General features: G+C 38.3%; 1 protein-coding gene across 1 annotated transcript in view; it reads left to right on the top strand.

The window, feature by feature from the left end:
• Nucleotides 1-23,508, top strand: part of CEP128 (centrosomal protein 128) — a 449,972-nt gene that overhangs the window by 362,272 nt on the left and 64,192 nt on the right. The window contains exon 20 of the mRNA XM_064375102.1: nt 4,314-4,363. Coding sequence (XP_064231172.1) covers nt 4,314-4,363 — 50 coding nt within the window. The remainder of the gene's footprint in view (nt 1-4,313; nt 4,364-23,508) is intronic.

Genomic DNA, 23,508 nt, shown 5'->3' with positions numbered 1-23,508 from the left:
ACGACTCTAATCCTAACACTTTGGGAGGCCGAGGCGGTCAGATCACTTGGGGTTAGGAGTTCAAGACCAACCTGTCCAACATAGTGAAACTCCGTCTCTACTAAAAATATAAAAAGTAGCCGGGCGTGGTGGTGGGCATCTGTAATCCCAGCTACTGAGGCAGGAGAATCACTTGAAACCAGGAGGCGGAGTTTGCAGTGAGCCGAGATCCTGCCACTGCACTCCAGCCTGGGCATCTGAGTGAGACCCTGTCTAAAAAAGAAAGTCATGGATGCCCTGATTGGTGACTTGACATCAGAGAACTTTTAAAGCAGGTCAGATGAATACAAACAAGTGTGTATTTTATTTTTAAGTAACATTATGAAGAAGGGTGCAATTCAGTATTGAGCGGTACAAATGAGAGCATGATTAGCCAGAGCAAGATGATAGGAGAGCAAAGCTCTAAAAGCAACTGGTGAACTCAGCCAGACATTTGCATTTCTTTGAGTCTCATGTCTTCGTATATTTGTTATAGGACGAAACATTTTAAGGTGGACTAGAAAGTTCTTCTCAACTCTTAAGTTCTCTAGGTTTCTGAATAGAGATAAGAGTTTTCAATACAATCACATCCCTAGAGACTTTAAAAAATGGCAATATTCCAACTAAAGCTAATTTAAGGAAAAAAAAAAGAATAGAAGGAGGTTTGTGGCATCAGTCAAGGGTGTAGTCCTCAAGCAGTTTTCTCTCTTTTCCTTGGCTCTCATTTCTTCTTCACCAGCCTCGTTGCTGAATAAGTTTCTTCAACACAGTAGAAAATACAGACGTCGAAACACCAGGGTAATATAAGCTGTGGCTTCAAAGGAGAAAGTTTCTCTCCTGGCATCCCTATTAATCCTCTAAAAGGACACCTCTGGTGTTGCTTAGCTCATATGCTCAGGGCGATAAGATGCTCTTACTTGCTAGCCTGGGTCTTGACCTACTTTTGCAGCAGGAAGGGTTAGTTAGGCCTCTTGACCAAAAGTTTCGTGGAAATCACATGGAAAAGAGGAACAGGAGTTTTCAAAGGGTAAAAAAAAAAAAAAAAAAAAAAACCAAAACAGGTATCTGCTTCTACCCTTTATACAAGACGGTCAGTCAGGGAGAACATTTATTTAAAATTTGAAATGTATGTGTTTAAAATGCCAATTCTAGGAATTCTTTGGTGGTTTTTATTCAGCCATCCCAAATCAAGCATTATCATTGGCATCAGATTTGTTGGAAGAGTAGTGTGACCCGTGTATATTTCGAGAAAACTGAGAACATAATTTTTAAGTTGCTACAATTTTATGAAGTTCTGTGAGTAGACTGGACTTCTTTCCATTTATATTTTATCAAGTGAGTGAGTTGTGTTTGGCTGCATAAAAGATCTGATACTCATTATTGATCCAGTAAGTTTTATCTAAGCTGTTTGGAGTTGCCATACTAAGTTGACTCTGAAGGAACAAGATTAGTTTTCTTTTGTGGTTGACGAACCCCACTATGTATCACTCCAGTTCCACTGCACCATTAAACAACGTAATTCATTACAAAGGGCCCAGCTCTGAAAATCCCCTAATATCCAGAAGCAATGGAGCTAAGTAGTCGCGTCCTCATAGGAGCACAGCAGTGATCTTATATCTTACAAATATTGAAGAGAGTTGGGCTAAGGACACAGTTTACTGAAACCAGTTGGTGTAGAAATCTGTTGTTTTGGCCTGTGTGATGTCCATCCTTCCTTCTCCTGTTACAGAACCCTAATTTTGCATTTGGAAACTATTCTTTCTATTCTTAGACCAGTCCTTTTGGGGTTATCCATGAAAGTACTCCATACTTTCCCCTAGCCAAGCAGTGGGCAAGAGATCCAAGCTAGGCTTAATAGCTGTTCTCTTTTTGAAGTTTCATCTTGAGTAGAACGACACAAAGTTTAGAGGAGCCCAGAATAAAATGCTCAGTAGCTCATGCTGCCTACATCTTGACCCACCCAGACCTGCCCTAATTGTTATTCTTTTCATATTGGGGATCCTCTTTTCCAATGTATCTATTAATTACCTCTGTATCCTTCTAATAAACTCTAAATACATGTTATTCAGTTAGCAACTCATTGCTATCAGTTGGCAAGTCCTGGGTACCAAACCACTCCATGATTCCATTGATTTAGCTCCTAGTTCTGTGAGTTGGAGTGGACGCTGGGCTCAGCTGGGTGATTTGTCTGATCTCAGTTGGACTCCCATCTCAGTCATCTGTAGTCATCCTCAGATCGACTGGGCAACTCTGCTTCTGGGCATTTGCTGGCTGGCAGCTGGGGCACCTTGCAGGGTGACAGAGGTGGGAAGAGTTCTAGACCACGTGTCCGTTGTCATCTAGCAGATTGGCCTGGGCCTATTCAGATGTCAGTGACAGGGTTCCAAGTAAAAAAGTAGAAATGTGTGGGGCCTCTTAAAGCCTCGATGTGAACTAAAACAGAATTACTTCAGCTTTGGCTATATTCTATTCACTGAATCAAGTCAGGAGGCCAGCCCAGACCAAGAAGTGAAGTACCTGTGCATGGCCTCTTGATAGAAGAAGGTACAAGGCTGCAATGCCAATGAGTGAAGATGCAGGAAGAGGAATGATTGAGGGCACTTAAACAATCTTCCAGACCCCAAGTTGGTTTCTGTATCTTATAGCTAAAGAACCTGATAACGCCAATCAAAACCCCTTTAAAAATACACCTTAAGGCCGGGCGCGGTGGCTCAAGCCTGTAATCCCAGCACTTTGGGAGGCCGAGGCAGGTGGATCACGAGGTCGAGAGATCGAGACTATCCTGGTCAACATTGTGAAACCCCGTCTCTACTAATACAAAAAAAAAAATTAGCTGGGCATGGTGGTGCGTGCCTGTAATCCCAGCTACTCAGGAGGCTGAGGCAGGAGAATTGCCTGAACCCAGGAGGCGGAGGTTGCAGTGAGCCGAGATCGCGCCATTGCACTCCAGCCTGGGTAACGAGAGTGAAACTCCGTCTCAAAAAAAAAAAAAAAAAATACACCTTAAAACACTGGACTGCTCTTTTTATTTTTTGATGTACCTGATTATGGGAGGTTTTGGGAGCCAAAGTCTGTTCCTCTACAGCATACAGTGTAGAAACAATCTCTTATCCTTAATCCAAGCATGTTGTGTCTCCAGGAGATTGCTTGCCACTCCTCTGTTCTCTTAGCTGTGTAGTCTCAAAGGGTCATCGCCATCAGTTCTGTCATCTGCCAGGTCTCTTGAAATTTTCATGTATCACCTTCCCAGTTATGACATGTCAGCATGACTTTGCCACCCCACTATATGACTCTTTCCTGCTGTATCTAGTATAGCACTTACTCCAACATTTGAGTTTGCCTTTCTGGAATATATATTAGACATCTGTAACTTATATTTTCCTTTTATATAACATAGCCTCTTGGTAAGCTGTATCAATGAGAGAGTAAGGCAAATACTCATGTTAATGTACACTGCTGTAGGTGTTTCTTACCAGTTTTCATGCAAGTTCTGACTCAGCCTAGCCTTCTTTGGTTTTATGAGATATAATAAGATCATAGCACAGGGAGGTATAGCTGCAGGCAGAAAATATGTTTTTTTAATAGCAAGTTCATAAATTAATGTAGGGCACTGAGACACCGTGGCTGTATACATGCATTAAGACAGAGCTCTCTTCAGTTGATAACCTTCCCTTCCAACCACTAATTTCTCTGGTATGGTGCCAAACTCTTAGTCAAATGTAGCTTCAATGCAGCATCCCACCCTGTCAGTGTGAAACGATAATTAATAAGATTTCATATATGAAGCGATGTTCTACTTCCATTAATAACACCTATTATTCCAGGGTGTTGTAGGTGATAAAAATTGACTCTGGGGGCAGAACGTGGCTTGGAAGCTTATTTTAAGGGCAAATGGTTTGTTTCTAATTTTTCTTTCAAAAGAAAAAGGCTTTTCTTTTTTTCTAAAGGAGATTTTATATTGCATTGAGTTATATAAGCATGAGACCAAATTCCTAAAGTATTGGTATGATTGCAGATTTTTATTTGATTTGGTATCATCCTTTGGTATGTCAGGTAAAGCTGAGAGATCTTCCAGGGCTTCTCAGCTAGATTAGAGTTGGCAGGCTCCAGCGCTCTGCCACATGTCATCAGTTGGGATCAGAGGGTGTTTCTTTTACATTGCTTCTCACACTTAAACATTAAAATCTCTTCTCAGGCAACAGTTTCTACAAGCCACTGGCTGAATTGCACTTGATGATAAGAGGCAACTCATTTTTACATTGCATTTTGATGGGCATGTTACTTTCTTATTACAGATCTACTAGAAGAGACCCAAAGAAAAGATGAAGAAATGGAATCTCTGCAGGTAAAGTAAATTTTTAAATACGGCGAGTATCCTTGGTATGAAAACATTTGTTTTTTTGCTCTTTTATCCTTTATTATTGTCACATTCACACTGGTACAGCAAATAGGATGACAAGTACAATGTCAGAACTGTAAAGTTGGGATTTGCTTCCTTTAGAAGTCTCTGCAAGCACTTATCTAAAGCAGAAAACCAAATCAGCATCTATGCTACTTCTGAAAGGAAATTTTATTCCTTGGTATAGCATAATAGGAACTGCGGCACTAGGAAATGAAGGCAGTATCCTCTCATAGTCATTTCCCTTAAAACAGGACTGATGAATGAGGATGAATTCATAGAATCTACATTTTCAAGTAAAAGTCAAAAGTATTCTGACCCCAGGGGTGTCATCTACCAATGACCAACCAATTAATACATAAATAGAGCTTAAGATTACCTTGTACAACCTGGCAATTCAATTTGGTTTATTCACATTTCTTGGGCTGGAAAATTATGTTAGAAAGATTCCACTCAAATTTTAATTGACATTTTCATGATTTGAGCAATGGATGTTAAGTTGACATCTGACGGTTCTCTCTTCCTTTCACATTGGGCTAACTTACAAATGGGTAACTCAAGTGTCTGTCCTTATTAGGGGAAACATAATCAGTTATATTCCCATGACAGAACCAATTCACTTAATGTCACGTTGGGGATTAAGAACAGTAAATACTTTGGACGTTTAGAGATCTTCATGGACCTGGAGCTACAAGGCAAGACTAGAGAGTGATGTAATGAGCTGGTTTGAGGGCTTTAAGGGTAAAGATGTTTGCTTTTGGCAAATGAAAGGTAGGTCATGTAAAGTCCAAAGAGCAAGGAAAATGTTCTGTGATTGGGGATTCTTCTACTTGATGGTATATCCATTAAGAGAAAATTGTATAATTGATCTGAAAATGCAGAGGAACCATAGTTTATACATCCATTAAAAGTGGTACATGTTAGCTGCAGTTCTGTACGGATTAGATTATTTTAGCATCTTGTACTACATTCAGCTATAAAAAACAAAGAGCATTGGTTAGTCCAGTCTGGGTCTAGGAAGAATCTCAAGTGTATATTTGCCCTGCCTATCTCTGTGAAACTCATATCAGCAATGCTTGTTATGAAAAGCATAGCTCTTTGTATATTAAATGTGTATATTGAGAAAGTCTTTTTTAGGCCTTGTGGTTATGTGTGGCATTTACCATTGCCCCCAAAATAACATATATAAACATATTTATTGAGTGTATATCTAGCCTTTTGAAATGTCAGCACAACTAGTTTTTCCTTTCACAGTACAGATGTTGAAACTAGTAATCTGATTAAATTTAATAGCCTATAATGCTTCTCAGATGTTTATTAAATACTGGCAGCATTTTCCACTGAAATGTCCATCCAGTGCAATAGAATGTACCAGCCAACTGGCTATGGACATTTATAGATGGAGAATGTGCAATATAATGTCCCAGAGCAGAAGAGTTAAATGTTGACACTTTGTAGTGGTGACTGGTGCCTGATACTAACACTCTATTATGAATAAAGAAGGAACTCTCAGAATGTACAAGAGTACAGAAGTGTATCACAGAAAGCCTATAATGTTAAAGACTAGAGGAAAATCCTTGGGGAAGCACCTGTATTCCCAAGTTTCTATATTCACATATGAATGTCATAGGTAATAGTTTGGAGAATACTATTCAAGTATATAGGCTGAAATCCTACATTGACACAATAGTACCTGGCACTGTTTCTGATTCACTAGGTAACCTTGGATAACTCAATTAACTTTGCTGTGCCTATTTTCTCATCTGTAATAGAAAATCATAAAACTGTCTTCCAGAAGTGTTTAGTGTGGATTAGATTATCCCAGAAGGGAGAACTAAATATTTAATTCCAATTTACAATGTTAGCAAATCCTCATGTATCCAAATTGGAGTCAATTTTATTTCCTCATTATCATGTTATAATTATGTATAACAGACATTCTGCATTTTATGTTATTCTCCTTAGGGGTAGGGGGTGTTTTATTTAGCTCTAAACCCTTTCCAGTTTCCTATAAATGAGGTACTCCATTTACTTATTAAACAAACACTTATTGAGCACCAATTCTCTGCACAGCACTGTACTAGGTGCTAGGGATACAAAGGCCAGCTCTGTATACTGGATGGCTTCTTGCCCTCTGTATCACAACTAGTGAAGACTATGAAATCAGTGTTTACAATAAAATACTCAAAAATCGTATTAAATGGAAAGTATAAGTGACTGTGGGAACATATCATAAGAACATCTGTCCTTGATGTGTCATAGGTAAGAGTAGGTTGGTGGAAGTAAAAGGGGATTAAGTACAGTTGGAAGTAGGTTGAGCTGGAGTGGGGAGGCCATCCAAGAAGGCTTCCCAAAGGAAGCCAATGTTGGACTGATAACTAGGAGTTAGCTAGGCAAGTTTGCAGCGAAGATTAAAGTTTTAGGCAATGGAAAGAATAGGGGAAGGCCTCGGGTAACAGCACAGTTTCACGTTTAAGGAACTGAAAGGTCAGTATGTTGGAATGTAGCATCTGAGAGAGGGGCAGCAAAATGAGAATTTTTAAGGAGGTGGAGATCTAAAGGTCCTCGTAGAAGAGTTTGGACTTTACCTTCAGTATATGAGAAATTGGTTAAGGGTTTGAAATAAGAGAACAATATGGTAAATCAGCATTTTAAATAGACAACTGGCTGTAACGTGAAAAATAATTAGAGCCAGGCAAGATTGAAACCGGGGAGACTGATGAAGCAGACATTTGTGAGACTCTTGGCAACAGATGATGGTGACCTGAATTGGATGGTAGCAGAGAGCGTGAAGAGGAGTGGGTGACTTCTTAGTATGTTTTAGAATATAAAATCCACGGAACTTTGAGATTGGTTGTTAGGAAGTAAAAAGAAAGGAGTTAAGAATGATTCTTGGGTTTCTCAATTTGGCAACTTCACAGATAGTTCTGCTCATCAATGATATAGGAGGAAACTGATCAGTTCAATTTTTGATATTTTGAAATGCCCAGGTAGTAATGTTAAGGGAGGTTCATATGAGTCTGGAGCTCAGAAGGTATTTGATCTGAACATGCAGAATTTGATGCCATCATATCTGTTGTCCATGTCATAGGAATGATACTGAAAGTCATATAGCAAATGTGAACTTGCAAGGGAAGTATTTAGAATGAGAAGAAATGAAATTCTAGGCCAGAACACTAGGAAATACCAACATTTAAACAACAGGCTAGGGATGAAAATCTTGCAAAGGAATCTAAGACATAAAGAAAACAATTTCAGGAAGACATAGTGTTACAAAGTTTAGTAAAAGAATATTTCAAGGGGAAGATCATCAACAGAACTGAATAAGTATTTGTTAAATTCTTGGATCCATTTGGCTATGGGGTTTAGGTTTCAAAACAAAAGTTTACCTTTCAGTGAACTGTAATTTCCTATCATACCTGTCAATAAACTCACATGTCTTTCACGTTTCCGGATGTCCACTACTTAGCACAGTGCTTATCTTAGTAGGTACTTAGTAATTTTCTGTTTACTAAGTAAACAACAAATGCCACCCTGTTGGTCTCTGATTTATATAGCCCCTCTTCCTGGATCTCCTCAAGATCCACCCATTAAAAAACACCACCAATCCCTGTCCTGTCCTAGAGCTCATTTTATGTTTAAATTTTTGGGGGAGAGACATTCAAATTCTGTCATTCCTGTACACACACACACACACACACACACACATGCACACACACACACATGCACAAGTAATTTGACATGAGTCGTAGTAAGCAGTAGAAAAGGATAAAATGGCAGGGGAAGAGGAGCCGCAGGGAAGAGAATGTTTTCAATCTTCAGAGGAATCGCAAACAATGGAGACAAACATATTTGATGGTGATTTTTAAAATACAGCTTGTAATTACCAAAATTCTTCATTGGAGCTTAACATTGTCTGGCTCATTTTTGTGTGTGTGTCATTCATTTGCAGTTACAGTGTGTGCTGCTCCTTTTAAAAACAAAGTATTGTCTTTGACTATAAATGTGTAGTACAGTATCAGAGTTCTATTTGCATATGGGTTTGAGATACATTGAAACAAGCAAATCCCTTTTTTATTCCTCTCAAGATCCTCCAAACTTTTAAACAGACACACAAGGTAATCCATTTTCCCTCAATTTAGTTGATTTGTATTCAGTGACTTGACACCTTGCTGGTGATGGCTGATAGTGGTAAGTGTTGCTGCTGTTTTGTGTTTTTATTTTTTTAAATACCAGTCTACCTGGTTCACCTTTCCCCATGTTGCTTTCTGAAACCTCAAATGCAGAGCACACTGAGAGTTAGTATCATGCTGAGTTATAACGTCTTCACAGTGGTACCTATGACAGTCACTAAACAGAATATCTACAAAACTCATACACCCTTATTCATATGATAACTTACTGGTTATCTCTCTTTTCATTTTATTTGAAATGAGTCATATGATAACTTCCAGTCGTCTCTCCTTTCATTTTATTTGAATGAGTTAAAACTAGATGATTGTGAACCTAATTTTTACTATTCATTTTCCTTTCTTAACCATTGGTAGGTTATTTTGTATCAGCACAATATATAGCTATTGTTAAAGAGGGATAATAATAATTATGATTTTATAGAAATGTTGAGAGCATTAGCTACAATAAGAAATGTGAAAGCTTTGGTGCCTGGCAGGTCGCAATAAATATTAATTCCACAGAGTGACTGTTTACACCTACTATGTGTCAGACATGATGCTGTGTGCTTAGGGATAAAGCAATAAACAAGTCAGAGAAGGTCTCTGCCCCCGGAGGGCTCCTCCTTCCCTCTTACCCCACCTTCTGTCCTTGCCCTTTCTCTTACCTTTCCCCCTGCCATGGTCAACTCTGAAATTTAAATTCATATTTTGGTCAGATTATGCTGAAGGAAGTAGTATTATGTCTTTGGCCAGCTGCTAAATATAATGAAAAATTGAAAAAAAAAAGTCCTGACATGGCAATATTTAAATTGATTATTGGGCTACATGTGAATAGCAATCTCATTATTTTAGGAGGAGAAAAGAAACATTTTAGTTGTAAGACCTGTAATCTAAATGTTGTCACAAGTATTTCTGGACACATTATTTGGTATCATTATCTGAAATTTTATTAGAAATGAGCTGAATCCTTAATTTTTTAAAATGGGTTTACAGATTTTGTATATATACATATATTAATATTTCATATAATATAGAATTTAATTACAGATTTATATATAATATATAAAAGTCTATAATAAAACATATAAAATACATAAAATCTTGAATATATATATTTAAGTGACTTGTTTTTCTGAGACATTTCAGAAGCTCTGCCCTAAGTGTCACTAGTGCTGTGCTGTTTTTTAGATGACCCATAATCATATTTAATTATCGGTTGGCTTTTAAAAATAGTCTGGAATCTTCCATTTGAAGGGTTTGATTTTTTTTTTTTTAGTGCTGTTTTAGGGGTGGAGGAACAGGTATTAGAGTTTGTTTTTGTCACCTCAGTAGTGCTTAGGTGAAAACATTTGAAATGAGCAGTAAGGAGATGATAATCTTTTCCCCAGCCATTATTTATTTCAGCTACTTATGGAGTAGCCTATGGTGTTTCAAGGAAAAAAAAAAATAGAATATAATGTCTTGGTTCTTTTGGAACAAGCCTAATAAATGTTAATATTAGGGTATTATAATATAAAGAATGCCAGGGAATAGCTGTCAGGCACAACAGTTGGAGATAAACTGGGCAGGAAAAACCACCAAAGAATGTGACTGTCATGAGCAAATAATTTAGCCTGCCAGAAGCTGGCAAGATAGTATGTGAACCTCTCAGTATCCAGTAGATGGCTAATCCTCCTGGTAAGAAAACCATGTGAGAACTGGGCTACTGATTGACCAGCTGGATGGATAATTTCTGTGGTTTTGCTGTCAGTCTTTCCTGCCAGACTGTAGAGTGCCCATAACCAACACTTATAGCCATTGCAGGTGGAAATGAAGGAGTGGGGCAGCTGCACGTCTCTTTTAGACTTCCCTCAGAATTGCTTTAGAAGGATGACGGTGACGGGGAATGCTCTGCTCTCATACCAGATCTCAGAAAGAATAGAAGCAATTAATTTCCCCAGAAATTCTCATTTTCTTGGGAGATACTAAAGTACATTTTTAGAGGTCTGAATTTGAATAAATTGATAAATTGGGATTAACCGTTTAAGGTTTTATTACACTAGAAAGTAATACAGTCCATACTTATCCCTAAGATAACTCCTGAGAGTTATAACGGAATTTTTACCATTCTGGAAACTAAAATGTAATGCCCACGTATTCTTCTCAATGAGCAAATAACTATGTATCTCTATGTCTTCTTCTAAAATATGATTTTAAGAATAATTGTTCTAAGCAATGGTATAAACAAAACAAAATACAGTGTTGTGGGATGGAAGGTTGGACCACCCTTTGCCACTTTCAGGCAGAGGCAACTTAACAGTTCATTAGAATCTCTGTTTTCTCAAAAGGTGAACAGGCTTACCTGTACCAAACTTTAAATTTGGTACAAAGTTCCACCAGAAGAACACATTAGCCATCCGCCTTGGGGTCAAGCAGGGTCTTAGCCAATTAGATTTACACCCTTAAATTGACTATGTCAAGAGGCCTCATGAGAGCAGGGACCCACTCTCAGTAAAATGGATTCCACTGAAATTTTAGTGATCATTAAACTTTATCACTCTGTTTTGCCTGGAATTTGCAACTTAATTTTAATCCCAATTAAATTTAATCCCAATTAAATTTATGACAGTATAAAACTTGAAAATAGAATACCCTGAGAAAGAAGTATTCTTGTGTCTGAATAAATCAAAGTTGATTGACTAGATCATTTTCTTTTGAGAATAAAAAATATGAAAATGTGCCTGGTTCTGTTTATCCAATGGGATGAAAAGCACAAATCTTCAGCAGTCTCCTTGAATCCAGCTTCTAAAAAAGCTTCTAAAAAAACAGGCATCATTTGGAAACATTGTTAAAATGCAAAATAAAAGCATAGTCTTTGAGCTCAAAAGCCCCAATATTTTTCTGTGACAGCAAGTTTACTAAAAAAGTTAGTAGAAAAATGGCTGGGCATGGTGGCTCACGCCTATAATCCCAGCACTTTGAGAGGTCTAGGCGGGTGGATCACCTGAAGTCAGGAATTCAAGACCAGCCTGACCAACATGATGAAACCTGTCTGTACTAAAAAAACACAAAAAATTAGCTGGGTGTGGTGGCCCATGCATGCCTGTAATCCCAGCTCCTCGGGAGGCTGAGGCAGGAAAATCCCTTGAACCTGGGAGGCGGAGGTTGCAGTGAGCCGAGATCACACCGCTGTACTCCAACCTGGCTGACAGAGCGAGACTCTGTTTTTAAAAAAAAAAGTGACCTAGGTGTATTTTACAGAATTGGTAAATTCCTCCCACAAGAAGGAAGATGATTTGACACATCTTCGTACGCTATCTTTTTTACAGTTGACTTTGGGAAAAGCAACACTTCCAGAAAACATACCTTGGTTCCACTGTCAAGAGTCCAAGCTCTGGGCTCTGTGGGCATTGGGGCTTATGGCGATAGCAGCTTATGTTTTCTTGTTTAAAAAAAAAAAATCTCAATACATGATGATGATTCAGTCTCAAGCTTGTCTGGGAGCTTTTGCCAGTCTCGAGTCAGTGGTCTCCCTGTAATTTGGTGCGATCTCATTTGTGTTGCAGAACATAAGTGATCACTTCAAGATCATTCCCTGTAATGTTTTACAGTACATTGCTTATACATCTCACAGCACATCCCTAGACAGACCTCAAATTTGGACAAATATCCATGTTAGTCCATTTTTTCATCTGTCTCTGGATAACAATGACAATTGTGAAAAGCAATATTCTAAGTAATGACTATAGTGTGCAACAGATTTGGAAATAAATGCTCAGCAATAATACTTTTCTGGTTGAAATACATTTTCATTGACTCATGGAACAAATCTGAGATCCTAATTACTAATAATACATGATTAAAAGAAGCTGTAGTTCTCACTTCTAAGGCCATCTCCCCTCCCAATCCTCTAGCTGATTTTCCAGAATATGTAGAAACACTGCAGAGGATTTCCCCAGTCTGGGATCTTGAAAACTCACTTATTTTATGCTTCAGTCTACTAACAGATACTTACTTAGCACTTGCAAATTCCTGTCAGGATTGTGCTAAATCAGTCCAAAGGGTGATGGTCTGTGTGTCAAAGAAGAAAAAAAATAACACATGAAACCAATTCTGTGTCATACACTGTGGCAAAACTGCTAAGTCTATGTAAATTATTCCTCACAACAATCCTACAAGGCACATAACTACTATTCTTATTTCATGGATAGTGGTCTGAGACTCACAGCTTCCTCAGCCAGTAAGTGGGAGAACTAGTACTTGTATTTGAACTTGCTTGACTTCTATACTACTGTACTTAAGAGCGATGAAAAACAGAATCTCTTCGCCTTTTTTTTGCTGTTGTTCTGATTTGTTTAGGATCTTGGCCTCTTTTAATTTCTTCCATGTTTTTTTCCTTCTTCTTCAATTTCAGTTTTCAACCAAGTTCAAAATGTTCTGGCAAAAATTAAAGGCAACATTAGAATGTTTCCATAAATTTTAAATTGTGCAAAAAGTGATAAAACTAAAAAGAGCTGGAAAAATGGCTACTAAGCATCTCCTCTTAAACTTTTGACTTTTATCAAAATCAGTGATTATTTTACTTTTTAAAAATTGATTTTAAAGTGCATTCTTTTTCCAGAGTCTCTGCATTACACGTACTATTCTAGATTTAATTTGTTAGAAGTTTAATGTTTACTGTTGAACGTGTGAAGCCTTATTAGCATGCTAATAAATAACATGTAATGTCTGTTAACAATATTTTGTATTTGCCCATAAAGTGAAATAGAAAACGTTACCTACCAGAGATTCCATGCCTTTACTACATTCTGGCTGTAATTGAAATCCCTAGTTCTCATTTCACTGTGAGAAAAGAACTAATAAATTGTTCACGAATAAAACAGGGATTGAAGCACAGAGGCCTTATATGGGCTCAGTGATGAATCTGAAATGCTGCAATTCAGATCGAAAAGAACTAGGGGACCAGCACAATAGAGGTGTCATTTAGCTGCACAATATTATAGCTAATTAAGTTTAGGTCTTTGCTTTCCTCAGTCCTTTCTTTTGCTGTTTTCCCAGTGGTATTGACTGCATGTTTTTCAGCTGCCCTGATGTCAGACCCAGAAGAAGTAAAGAGTTGCAGCTTACTTAGAAAAGGCATATGGCAGCGATATAATATCCCCCAAAATGTATACAAATAATGATTTTTTTATTTGGGTATTACATTTTATTGGTACAGTATGTTTTATTACACCGTTACCTAATGTCTGTTAAAAATGAGGTTCTAGAAGTCTGTTTTGGCATATTTTAAGAAGAGGCTCCAGAGCCCAGTGCATCCCCTAACCTCTACGATGCAAAACCACAAAGTTGCCGGATGCTAATTTAAAAAAAGAGTTTATTGTCTATTTGCTCATAAAACTGCACTGTATGCATATGGTATTTCCAGTAGCTCCATTTTGCTGAACTGTAAAGGAGAAAACACACACACACTTACTCACTCACTCACTCACTCTCTCTCACAATTTTTAATTTGTTTTTGAGGTTAGTATAGACTGTTTTGAGTCAGTTGGAGCTGGATTACAGACCAGGCCCCCACCCCACCCCCCACATTTAATCACAGTGTGGACTTCAGCACACTTAATGTGTTTGAAGTCTATTTTCCTGACTTTAAATGAGTGAAATTGTTGATATCCTCCTACCGGAAGGTTTTGTGAATGTTAAAAATAAGAACATATAGGCCGGGCACAGTGGCTCATGCCTGTAATCCCAGCATTTTGGGAGGCTGAGGTGGGTAGATCACAAGGTCAGGAGATTGAGATCATCCTGGCGAACATGGTGAAACCCCATTTCTACTAAAATTCGAAAATTAGCCAGGTGTGGTGGCACATGCCTGTAGTCCCAGCTACTTGAGAGGCTGAGGCAGGGAAATCGCTTGAACCTGGGAGGTGGAGGTTGCAGGGAGCCATGATCTCGCCTCTGCACTCCAGCCTGGCGACAGAGCAAGACTCTGTCTCAAAATAAATAAATGAATAAATAATAATAAGAAGAACACATGTTAAAAGTACCCAAGGCAATTTTGGCAATTAAACTTTCAGTAAATAGTTTTGATTTATATGATACTAGTAATATAAAGGGATCTTTTCATTAATAGCTACGTCACATCCCAGTGTCCTTTTTGTTCTTGAAATTAAGGAAACCCATTCCTATCCCAGGACCTTTGCATCTGCCTCTCTCTGTAATACTTTAGCTCTTTCAATGGCTGGCTCATTTCCATCTTTTAGGTTTCAACTCAAATACTACCTCTTCATGCGAAGTAAGCTGACCGACCTGTCTAGGGTATTTTTATGTTATGCAATATTATTCTTGCTTTGATTGTTTTGAACCAAATAAAAATGTAAAGACCACTTTCAGTTCATAGGCCTATAAAAACAGGTGCCTGCCTGGACTTTGGCTGACCCCTGATTTAGAATGAACTAATTTAAAGGTTAACTGGCATAGGGAGAGTCTAATAAGAATAATTTTTGACTTTTTCCTCAAAGAATAAATTTCTGTTGGTAGAATTTGAAATAATTTGGTAAATGGAAAGAAAGTATCATTTTGAGTAATCAGACTTTTCTGAACTTCCACAATGACACTGCATCAGCATTCCATTATCCATAGGTGAGGTTGTGAGTGCTGACAGTAGCTGTCATTGCTGGTGAAAACTGCCCAGGTGAGGCTATTAACAAACTCTCATCCAATTTAGTCCTTCATTTCCTAGACTTTGGAATTTAGGATCACTTACTTCCAGGGATGATTTTGAAAGCAATATAGTTCAGGACGCCTTGAACTAAACCACTACTCTTTACTTATAATCCTGAAAGGTAAAATGGTTTCAATTTAAAGTAATAATTTCCCTTAAATTTGTGACTTTAATTTGGGTAAGGAATTACTTGGTGGACCGTTTTATAGGCACTACATCATATCATTTTCTCTAAATGCAGAAATTTAGAAATTTGTTTGAGATTATTATAGTCAAATTAGTGCTGTTTTTATAGCTATTACCATTTATAGCATTTTCAATTACTTTAAGATAATAGAGCTTTCCAACTCTTTTTCATAACTCATATCTCTCTCAAACAGCCGAAGCTACTGTTTAAACTTTCACCTCAGGAAGATGCTAGTCAGACTGCAGTGAGAAATCAGAGTGAAGCTCAATTTGAAGAAAAAGCAGTTAAGTATTTCATAGGTAGGAATATTTAGGGTATTCAGAACTGAATCGCCTGCATACATCTGCTCTATTTTAGTGCATGTAGGATAAGTCAGCCTTCATGTGTGCTTCCCAGAAGTGCAGCTAAAAACTTAGTTGCTGGTTTTGTTTTCCCCCATTGTTCTTAGGAAGAAGAGTGCACCACTGATTATCAGAGGGCAGATAATCTGAAGTGACTTTAAATTCTTTAGCTACGTTTCCCTTCTTGCCTGTGCGTGTATGTTAGGAAATGGAGGTTAATAATAGTTTTAATATCAGTCAAACTGAATTAAGAAGCAAAAAAAAGCTACCCGGTCTCAGCCATTGTATTAGTTTAAGACTTTCTGCTTAGATGTTGACCATCCTCATCAGCAGCCCCTCAAGTGTAGAATGCTGAGAGGTAACTGGACACAGAAGCATACAGAAAGAACATGGGAGTGAGAGGCAAGAAAGAGTCTCCATTACAGTGTTCCTTGTGCATTAGTTCCTGTAAATGACTCTGCATGTAAATTATGATGTGGATTACTGGAATTGCCCAAAGGTAAGTAATTTAATTCCCAAGGTGGACTATTTGCTTGTAGCATTTAATGACTCAGTTGTGTGACCTGCATGATAGTCAACAATGCAGTGCTGTAATTGAAAGACTCAGGAGGACAGGGCTTGGGAGGGAGGATTCTGTCGTTACATGGGTTTTCTTGTAAATTTTTTCACCTAGAAGCCTAGGAGATATGTGCCCTTCAAAGGAGATGTCAGCCTCAGGAATTCTCATTAGGCCAGCTATATTCAGTGGCAGTCAGATACACAGCCCGTTGTGTACCTGAAAATGAAAGCGTACCCTCTTGTTTTCCACAAGTTCTGCATGACACAAGCCTGCTCATAAATTATACCATAATCACTCTTACAGCACTATTTGCATAGGAGTTCAGAGCATATTCCATTGATATATGACTAATCTCACAAGTGGAGTCATGTACTTTATTTTTTTTTTAATGTAAATCCTTGAAAAATACATGGTGTGTTGGTTTCTGACTTGTTGGCTTTCTCTCTGTACTCCTCGATTCCTCTTTCTCCATCTCTTTCTGGGGACAGTCAGTATTTGAAATTGCACTGGTTGTCATTTGCATTGCCCCTAGCTACCATCATAGTCTTTATTTTATCTGCAAATAATTTTCAGTTGTTCTCCAGTCCAGAGGTCACTCACCTTTGTTACCTGTTACGAGCAGTTTCACTGGAGAATTTGGCAGTCCCTGGAGAAGGATAATTTTGTGTCTCGTGCCCTTCATTTTGTCTGTAGTGATACTCTGTAGCACACACCCGTGTACCACATTGCATTGTGCTTTACAGAGAGAATCTTGAAATGATTCTTTATTTTAAAGGAAAACAAGAAAAATCTCATTGCTTTGCTTTGTGATTTGAAATTTAAATGATAGTCTCAGATTTTTGGTGTCAGTTTCATACAGCTACCTAGAAGTACTTATAGGGATTTTAAAGTACTACCTTTTAAAAAACCCTACCTTGCCTCTCAGGCTTTATTTTCCAGTGTGAAATCTTTCCAAACAAACCAATAGACCCTCATTTCTTTTTTTTTTTTTGAGACAGAGTCTCACTCTGTCACCAGGTGCCAGGCTGGAGTGCAGTGGTGCGATCTCGGCTCACTGCAACCTCCGCCTCCCGGGTTCAAGCAATTCTTCTGCCTCAGCCTCCGGAATAGCTGGGACTACAGGCGTGCACCACCATGTCCAGCTAATTTTTGTATTTTTTTTAGTAGAGACGGGGTTTCACCATGTTGGCCAGGATGGTCTCGATCTCTTGACCTCATGATCCGCCCGCCTCGGCCTCCCAAAGTGCTGGGATTACAGGCGTGAGCCACCGTGCCTGGCCTAGGACCCTCATTTCTCTATCTTTTTCTTCATCTTCTTTCTTTACTCCACTTGCTTTCTCCACCCCCACAAACCCATACACATACCCTACTTCAATACAAATACAACCACAGCCTTTCCTGAACAATGCCAAAACTGAAGTATAATGGTCAGTAATCTATTCACAACACAACCACAAACTAAAACACCAACCAGAGAACACAGAAGAAGAAAGCTACAGAAGAACAACTGGCTGCCCTCAGGTCTCTGTCAAGGCAATGGTAGTAAATGAGAAAACATATTGGAAATGTGGATCACCCACTTAGAATCTGTTTTTAAATCCTGTGATTGTTTCTGCTTCTGGTTCTATCAGAGATTTGCCAAACCCAGGATGAAAATCGGGCAACAAGGACCATTACTGGGCCTCCCTGTAGGCTGGAACATGACATATCGCTTTAAATTGGCTTTTCTGCCTAAGTCAAAATGTTGTTATTGTGTTTTTTCTTGACAACTTTTCAGACAAAATCTTTAAGCCTCACTGTTTTGTTTTTCTTCAATATGTGTGTTGTGTTTAGACACTGAAGTAGGTTGTTTGAAAAAGCACATAAACAGCTATTGAAATGAATTAACAGAAATTGACTACAGGTATCTAATGATGGCTAAAGTGAACACAGAAAGATTGGGAAACCAGAGCAAGCTGCTCCAGTGCCACCCTGGAGTATTTCATGTATAGACGAACTTCTTTCACTGACTTTTAATACATAGCATACAATTTTATATATAAATCACAGATGCAGTTTGTCTATTCAGAGCCAACTTAGGCTATATTTTAAAGCTTTTTTTGATGTTGCTACATTGAGATTGTGATTTTTATCTCTATTTTGTTTTATTTTAAATCACTATATGAAATGCTGATTTTTTGTGTTTGATGATTAATCAAAGCCTTTTTCCTTTCCATTATCTTAAAGTTTGGCAAAGAATACTATTCCACATGTATTCAAATAATTTCAAATAAAATGATTTCTAGCTCTTTTAATTATTTAAAAATGATTGAAAAACTTTTAATATGTGATGAGTTGTCCTGGGGAAATGCTGAGAAGAAAATATATACATATTTGTATTTCATTCTACTGGCTTCATTTAGGAAGTGGCAGGTAAAGTGTGAGTGTGGATTAAACAGAGTTGACATTGAGAGGAGGAATACCACGCAGTGGTCTCTTTGGGTGAAGCTGAGTGGATTTTTCTTCCAGAAGAGAGGCTTTGTATTTTAAAATAGTGATGGTAGGGAGTCCTAATTGTGAGTTTTTCTTTTTGAAAATTATATGTCCATCATGGTCTTTAAATCCCAGAGAAGTTGCCAGAATTATTCAATACTCTTCAAGCTTCTAAGACTTGGAAAAGATAGAAGACTCTTCTTATGTTTTTATTCCAGTGTTATGCTTTTTCATATGCTAATGATATATTCAGAGCATTCTTGGAAAATGCTGCATTATTGTGATAAAATAAAGTCACTGCACCTTTCAACTGTACTTACAAGAGACAGAAGAATTCTTGTTATTTAGACCTATAAGCTTCTAATTCATCTCTGAGATATGATGGATTAATCAATGTGGCTGATTAGCTCAGCTGAATCAAATAAACTTTTAATGATTAGATATTCTGATAACAAATGATCCATTTAATGCTCATTTCCTAACAGCCTACAAATATTTGTTCATCTCCAGTGATGCTAATGAATTTTCCTTGGTTCATTCTTAAATTCTAAAGTACACTTCATTGTGACGTGGTAGCAAATGAATGTATACAGCTTAAGGCTAGCTACAAACTGTATCCACCCAATGGGTTCACCTTACCAGCTGTTTAGATAGAGTCCATTTATCAAGACATGGGAATTGCAATGGCAAAAGAGTAATTCACGCAGAGCCGGGTATGCAGGAGACCGGAGTTTTATTATCAGTCAAATCACTCTCCACAGGCATTTGGGGATCAGAGTTTTTAAAGATAATTTGGCAGGCAGGGGCTTGAGAAATGGGGAGTGCTGATTGGTCAGGTTGGAGATGGAATCATAGGGGGTCAAAGTTAGGTTTTCTTAATGTCTTCTGTTTTGGGGTACAATGACAGAACTGGTTGGGCCAGATAACTGGTCTGGGTGGTGTCAGCTGATTCATCCAGTGCAAGGTCTGCAAAATATCTCAAGCACTGAGCTTAGGTTTTGCAATAGTGACGTTATCCCCAGGAGCAATTTGGGGAGGCTCAGACTCTGGGAGCCAGAGGCCGCATGACTCCTAAATTGTAATTTATTTTTTCTTCTTTTTTTTTTTTTTATTTTTTATTTTTGAGACGGAGTTTTGCTCTTGTTGCCCAGGCTGGAGTGCAATGGTGCCATCTTGGATCACTGCAGCTTCCTCCTCCTGGATTCAAACTATCCTCCTGCCTCAGCCTCCCTAGTAGCTGGGATCATAGGCACTCACCACCATGCCCAGCTTATTTGTGTATTTTTAGTAGAGAAGGGATTTCACCATGTTAGCCAGGCTGGTCTCAAAATCCTGACCTCAGGTGATCCGCCTGCCTCAGCCTCCCAAAGTGCTGGGATTACAAGCGTGAGCCACCGTGCCTGGCCTAAATTTCTAATTTTCGTAGCTAATTTGTTAGTCCTGCAAAGGCAGACTGCACCCCAGGCAAGAAGCATGTCTTTTCGGGAAAGGGCGGTTATCAATTTTGTTTCAGAGTCAAACAGTGAACTGAATTCCTTCCCAGAGTTAGTTCGGTCTACACCCAGGATTGAACAAGGACAGCTTAAGGATTAGAAGCAAGAGAGTCCATTAGTTTTGAGTTCTGTCACTGCTGTAATTTCCTCAGTTATAATTTTGCAAAGGCGTTTTCAAAACCTCATTAAGGCAGGAGAATTGCTTGAACCCAGGAGGCGGAGGTTGCGGTGAGCCGAGATCGCGCCATTGCACTCCAGCCTGGGTAACAAGAGTGAAACTCCGTCTCAAAAAAAAAAAAAAAAAAAAAAAAAACACCTCATTAACCTCAAAAGTTAAAATACATCTTTTTATACTACAAACACCATAGGCTTCCCCCAAAATAATTTGTATATTGGGGGAAGCCTATAGCATATGGCTTCTCCCTGCCTGATCTGTGAAACCCAGAATAAATTAAAACATGATGTTGGCCAGGCACAGTGGCTCACGCCTGTAATCCCAGCACTTTGGGAGGCCCAGGCAGGCGGATCATGAGGTCAAGAAATCAAGACCATCCTGGCCATCATGGTGAAACCCCATCTCTACTACAAAATACAAAAATTAGCCGGGTGTGGTGGCACGCGCCTGTAGTCTCAGCTAGTCAGGAGGCTGAGGCAGGAGAAATTGCTTGAACCCGGGAGGCGGAGGTTGCAGTGAGCCGAAATCGTGCCACTGCACTCCAGCCTGGCACCTGGAGACAGAGTGAGACTCTGTCTCAAAACAAAAGCAAAAACAAAAACCATGATGTCTAGCTGCATTATTTTTACTTAGGAAGTGTAATATTCACTTATCAGTAAGAACAGCTATTAGTGCCCCTCCATTGTAATTGAATGTCTATGCAGTGACTGCATGTACAGTCATTGAGAGTAAACATTTTTAAAAAACAATTATTTGTTGTCAATTTAGGCGATTCTTAAACTTTCCCTTTCTTACAACTAAAGAACAATAGAAGAGGGACTACCCAATCACATAGAAACAGTAGCAGTAAAACAGGATATTTCCCAGAAAACTCTTTTTTCCTTTTTTTGAGACGAAGTTTTGCTCTTGTTGCCCAGACTGGAGTGCAATGTCGTGATCTGGGCCCACCGCAATGTCTGCCTCCCAGGTTCAAGCAATTCTCCTGCCTCCGCCTCCTGAATAGCTGGGATTACAGGCATGCGTCACCACTTCTGGCTAATTTTGTGAGGTTTTTTTAGTAGAGACAGGTTTCTCCATGTTGGTCAGGCTGGTCTCAAACTCCACACCTCAGGTGATCTGCCTACCTCCGCCTCCCAAACTGCTGTGATTACAGGTGTGAGCCACCGCATCCAGCCTTGGAAACTCTTTTCTTCCAAATATTTGAAGAAAAGTTTTCCTTTGTTTTTTGTTTAACCCTGCACTCCCACTTAGAGTTTTGCATTTTTACTTCTGCCCTGTAAGAGCCCTTAGTTATAGTCATAATTGTTTATTTCTTTGTTACTGAGGTTATTTATCTAGACATGTTTCATAAAGGAGAAATAAACACATTTTGTATAATACAATAATTTATTTTAATAATAATCTTATGTCTTATTTTAGGTGTTTTTGTTTGGAATAAAAAGACTTGGAAGCCCATGGGTAGGCTTCAGAGACTCTGCATTTCCCCGAAAAGTATATATATATATATATATATATATATAATTATATATGTGTGTTGTGTATAATGCACATTTTCCTAGGGAGTTTTATCAAGTTTTATCAGACTCTCAAAGTCTATTACTTCGAAATAAGAACCACTGATTTATTAAAACCACCTGAAATATCATGGAAGTATCTTCATTACTTCCTGGAGGTGGTCTTCCGTCTCTACTTCTCCTACTTCCTGACACCCTTTTATTCTTCTCACAATGCTTTTCTTTTCAGGATCAAGCCTTGAGAATGTGTTGGGAGTTGGGTTCAGGGATTGGTGGGTTGGAGGGGTTTGTGGAGTTATGAACCTGCAGGTTGAACTTTAATTGGTTGAAATGAAAATTGTGGATTAAAGAAAAAGGGAAAAAAATTACAAAGGCAGCTCTGGGTAGAATGGGAGAGGTTATAGAGATATAATTAATTTTGTTGTAATTATATGTTCATTCTAGGATATATACTGGCTTTTTTTTTTAATCATGAAGCATATCAAAGCTACAGTATTGGGCTGGGTACGGTGGTTCATGCCTGTAATCCCAGCATTTAGGGAGGCTGAGGCAGGAGGATTGCTTGAGCCCAGGAGTTCAAGACCACCCTGGTCTTGTAGAGATAGGGTATGAGACCTCATCTCTACAAAAAGTAAAAAAAAATTAGCTGAGCGTGGTGGTGCATACCTATACTCCCAGCTACTTGGGAGGCTGAGGTGGGAGGATCACTTGAGCTTGGAAGGTAGAAGCTCCAGTGAGCTCTTGATTATGACACTGCACTGAATGACAGAGGGAGATCCTGTCTCAAAAAAAAAAGAAAAAGAAAGTAAAGAAAAAAAAGCTACACTGTTGTTGGCTTATTTTCTTTGAGAATAAGGATACATAGTAGCATAATTTTTTATATAAAGATATATAACTTTGTCTACCAAAAACAATGTCAACTATAACCACTTAAGTTGTCAAAATGCATTTTTAAATTTTAAAATCAAATAAGAAGTTCATAAAGACGAGCAATAATTTCTCTCTATTTACAGCCTAGAGTTGAGACTGAAAACTACAAATTAGACAAAATCACTAATTGACAACAATGGCTGGTACCTTATTAGCTGTGGTTGATTGGCAAATTGAATGAAAGTCAGGTTAATGAACTAAATTTTCTATTTCTCTAATTTCCTCATATTTTTTGACATACACATGTTTTATTGAAAGCTATCTCAGTACCATTTTGGAATATAGTAGGTTATAGGCAAACAAGCATAACTACAGTGGATTCAAATATATTTATTTATTGACCTTCATATTTTAACAAAATGGAGTTGTCTTGACCATATGAATCCATAGTCACATAAACTAGGCACATATTTCTTTTTTTCTTGTTATTATTATTATTAACAAGCAACATAATCAAAAACAGAAACACAACAACCTTAAAGGTTAATGAGTCAAACTGCTGCTACGTGTACCTGGGGTACATGCTTACTCATTGCAAGGCAGGACGT

This window comes from Aotus nancymaae, unplaced genomic scaffold (genome assembly GCF_030222135.1).
Source record: "Aotus nancymaae isolate 86718 unplaced genomic scaffold, 86718_ANA_hifiasm-v0.15.2.pri h1tg000011l, whole genome shotgun sequence".
Classification (NCBI taxonomy): domain Eukaryota; kingdom Metazoa; phylum Chordata; class Mammalia; order Primates; family Aotidae; genus Aotus; species Aotus nancymaae.
This window is presented reverse-complemented; position numbering and strand designations above follow the sequence as displayed.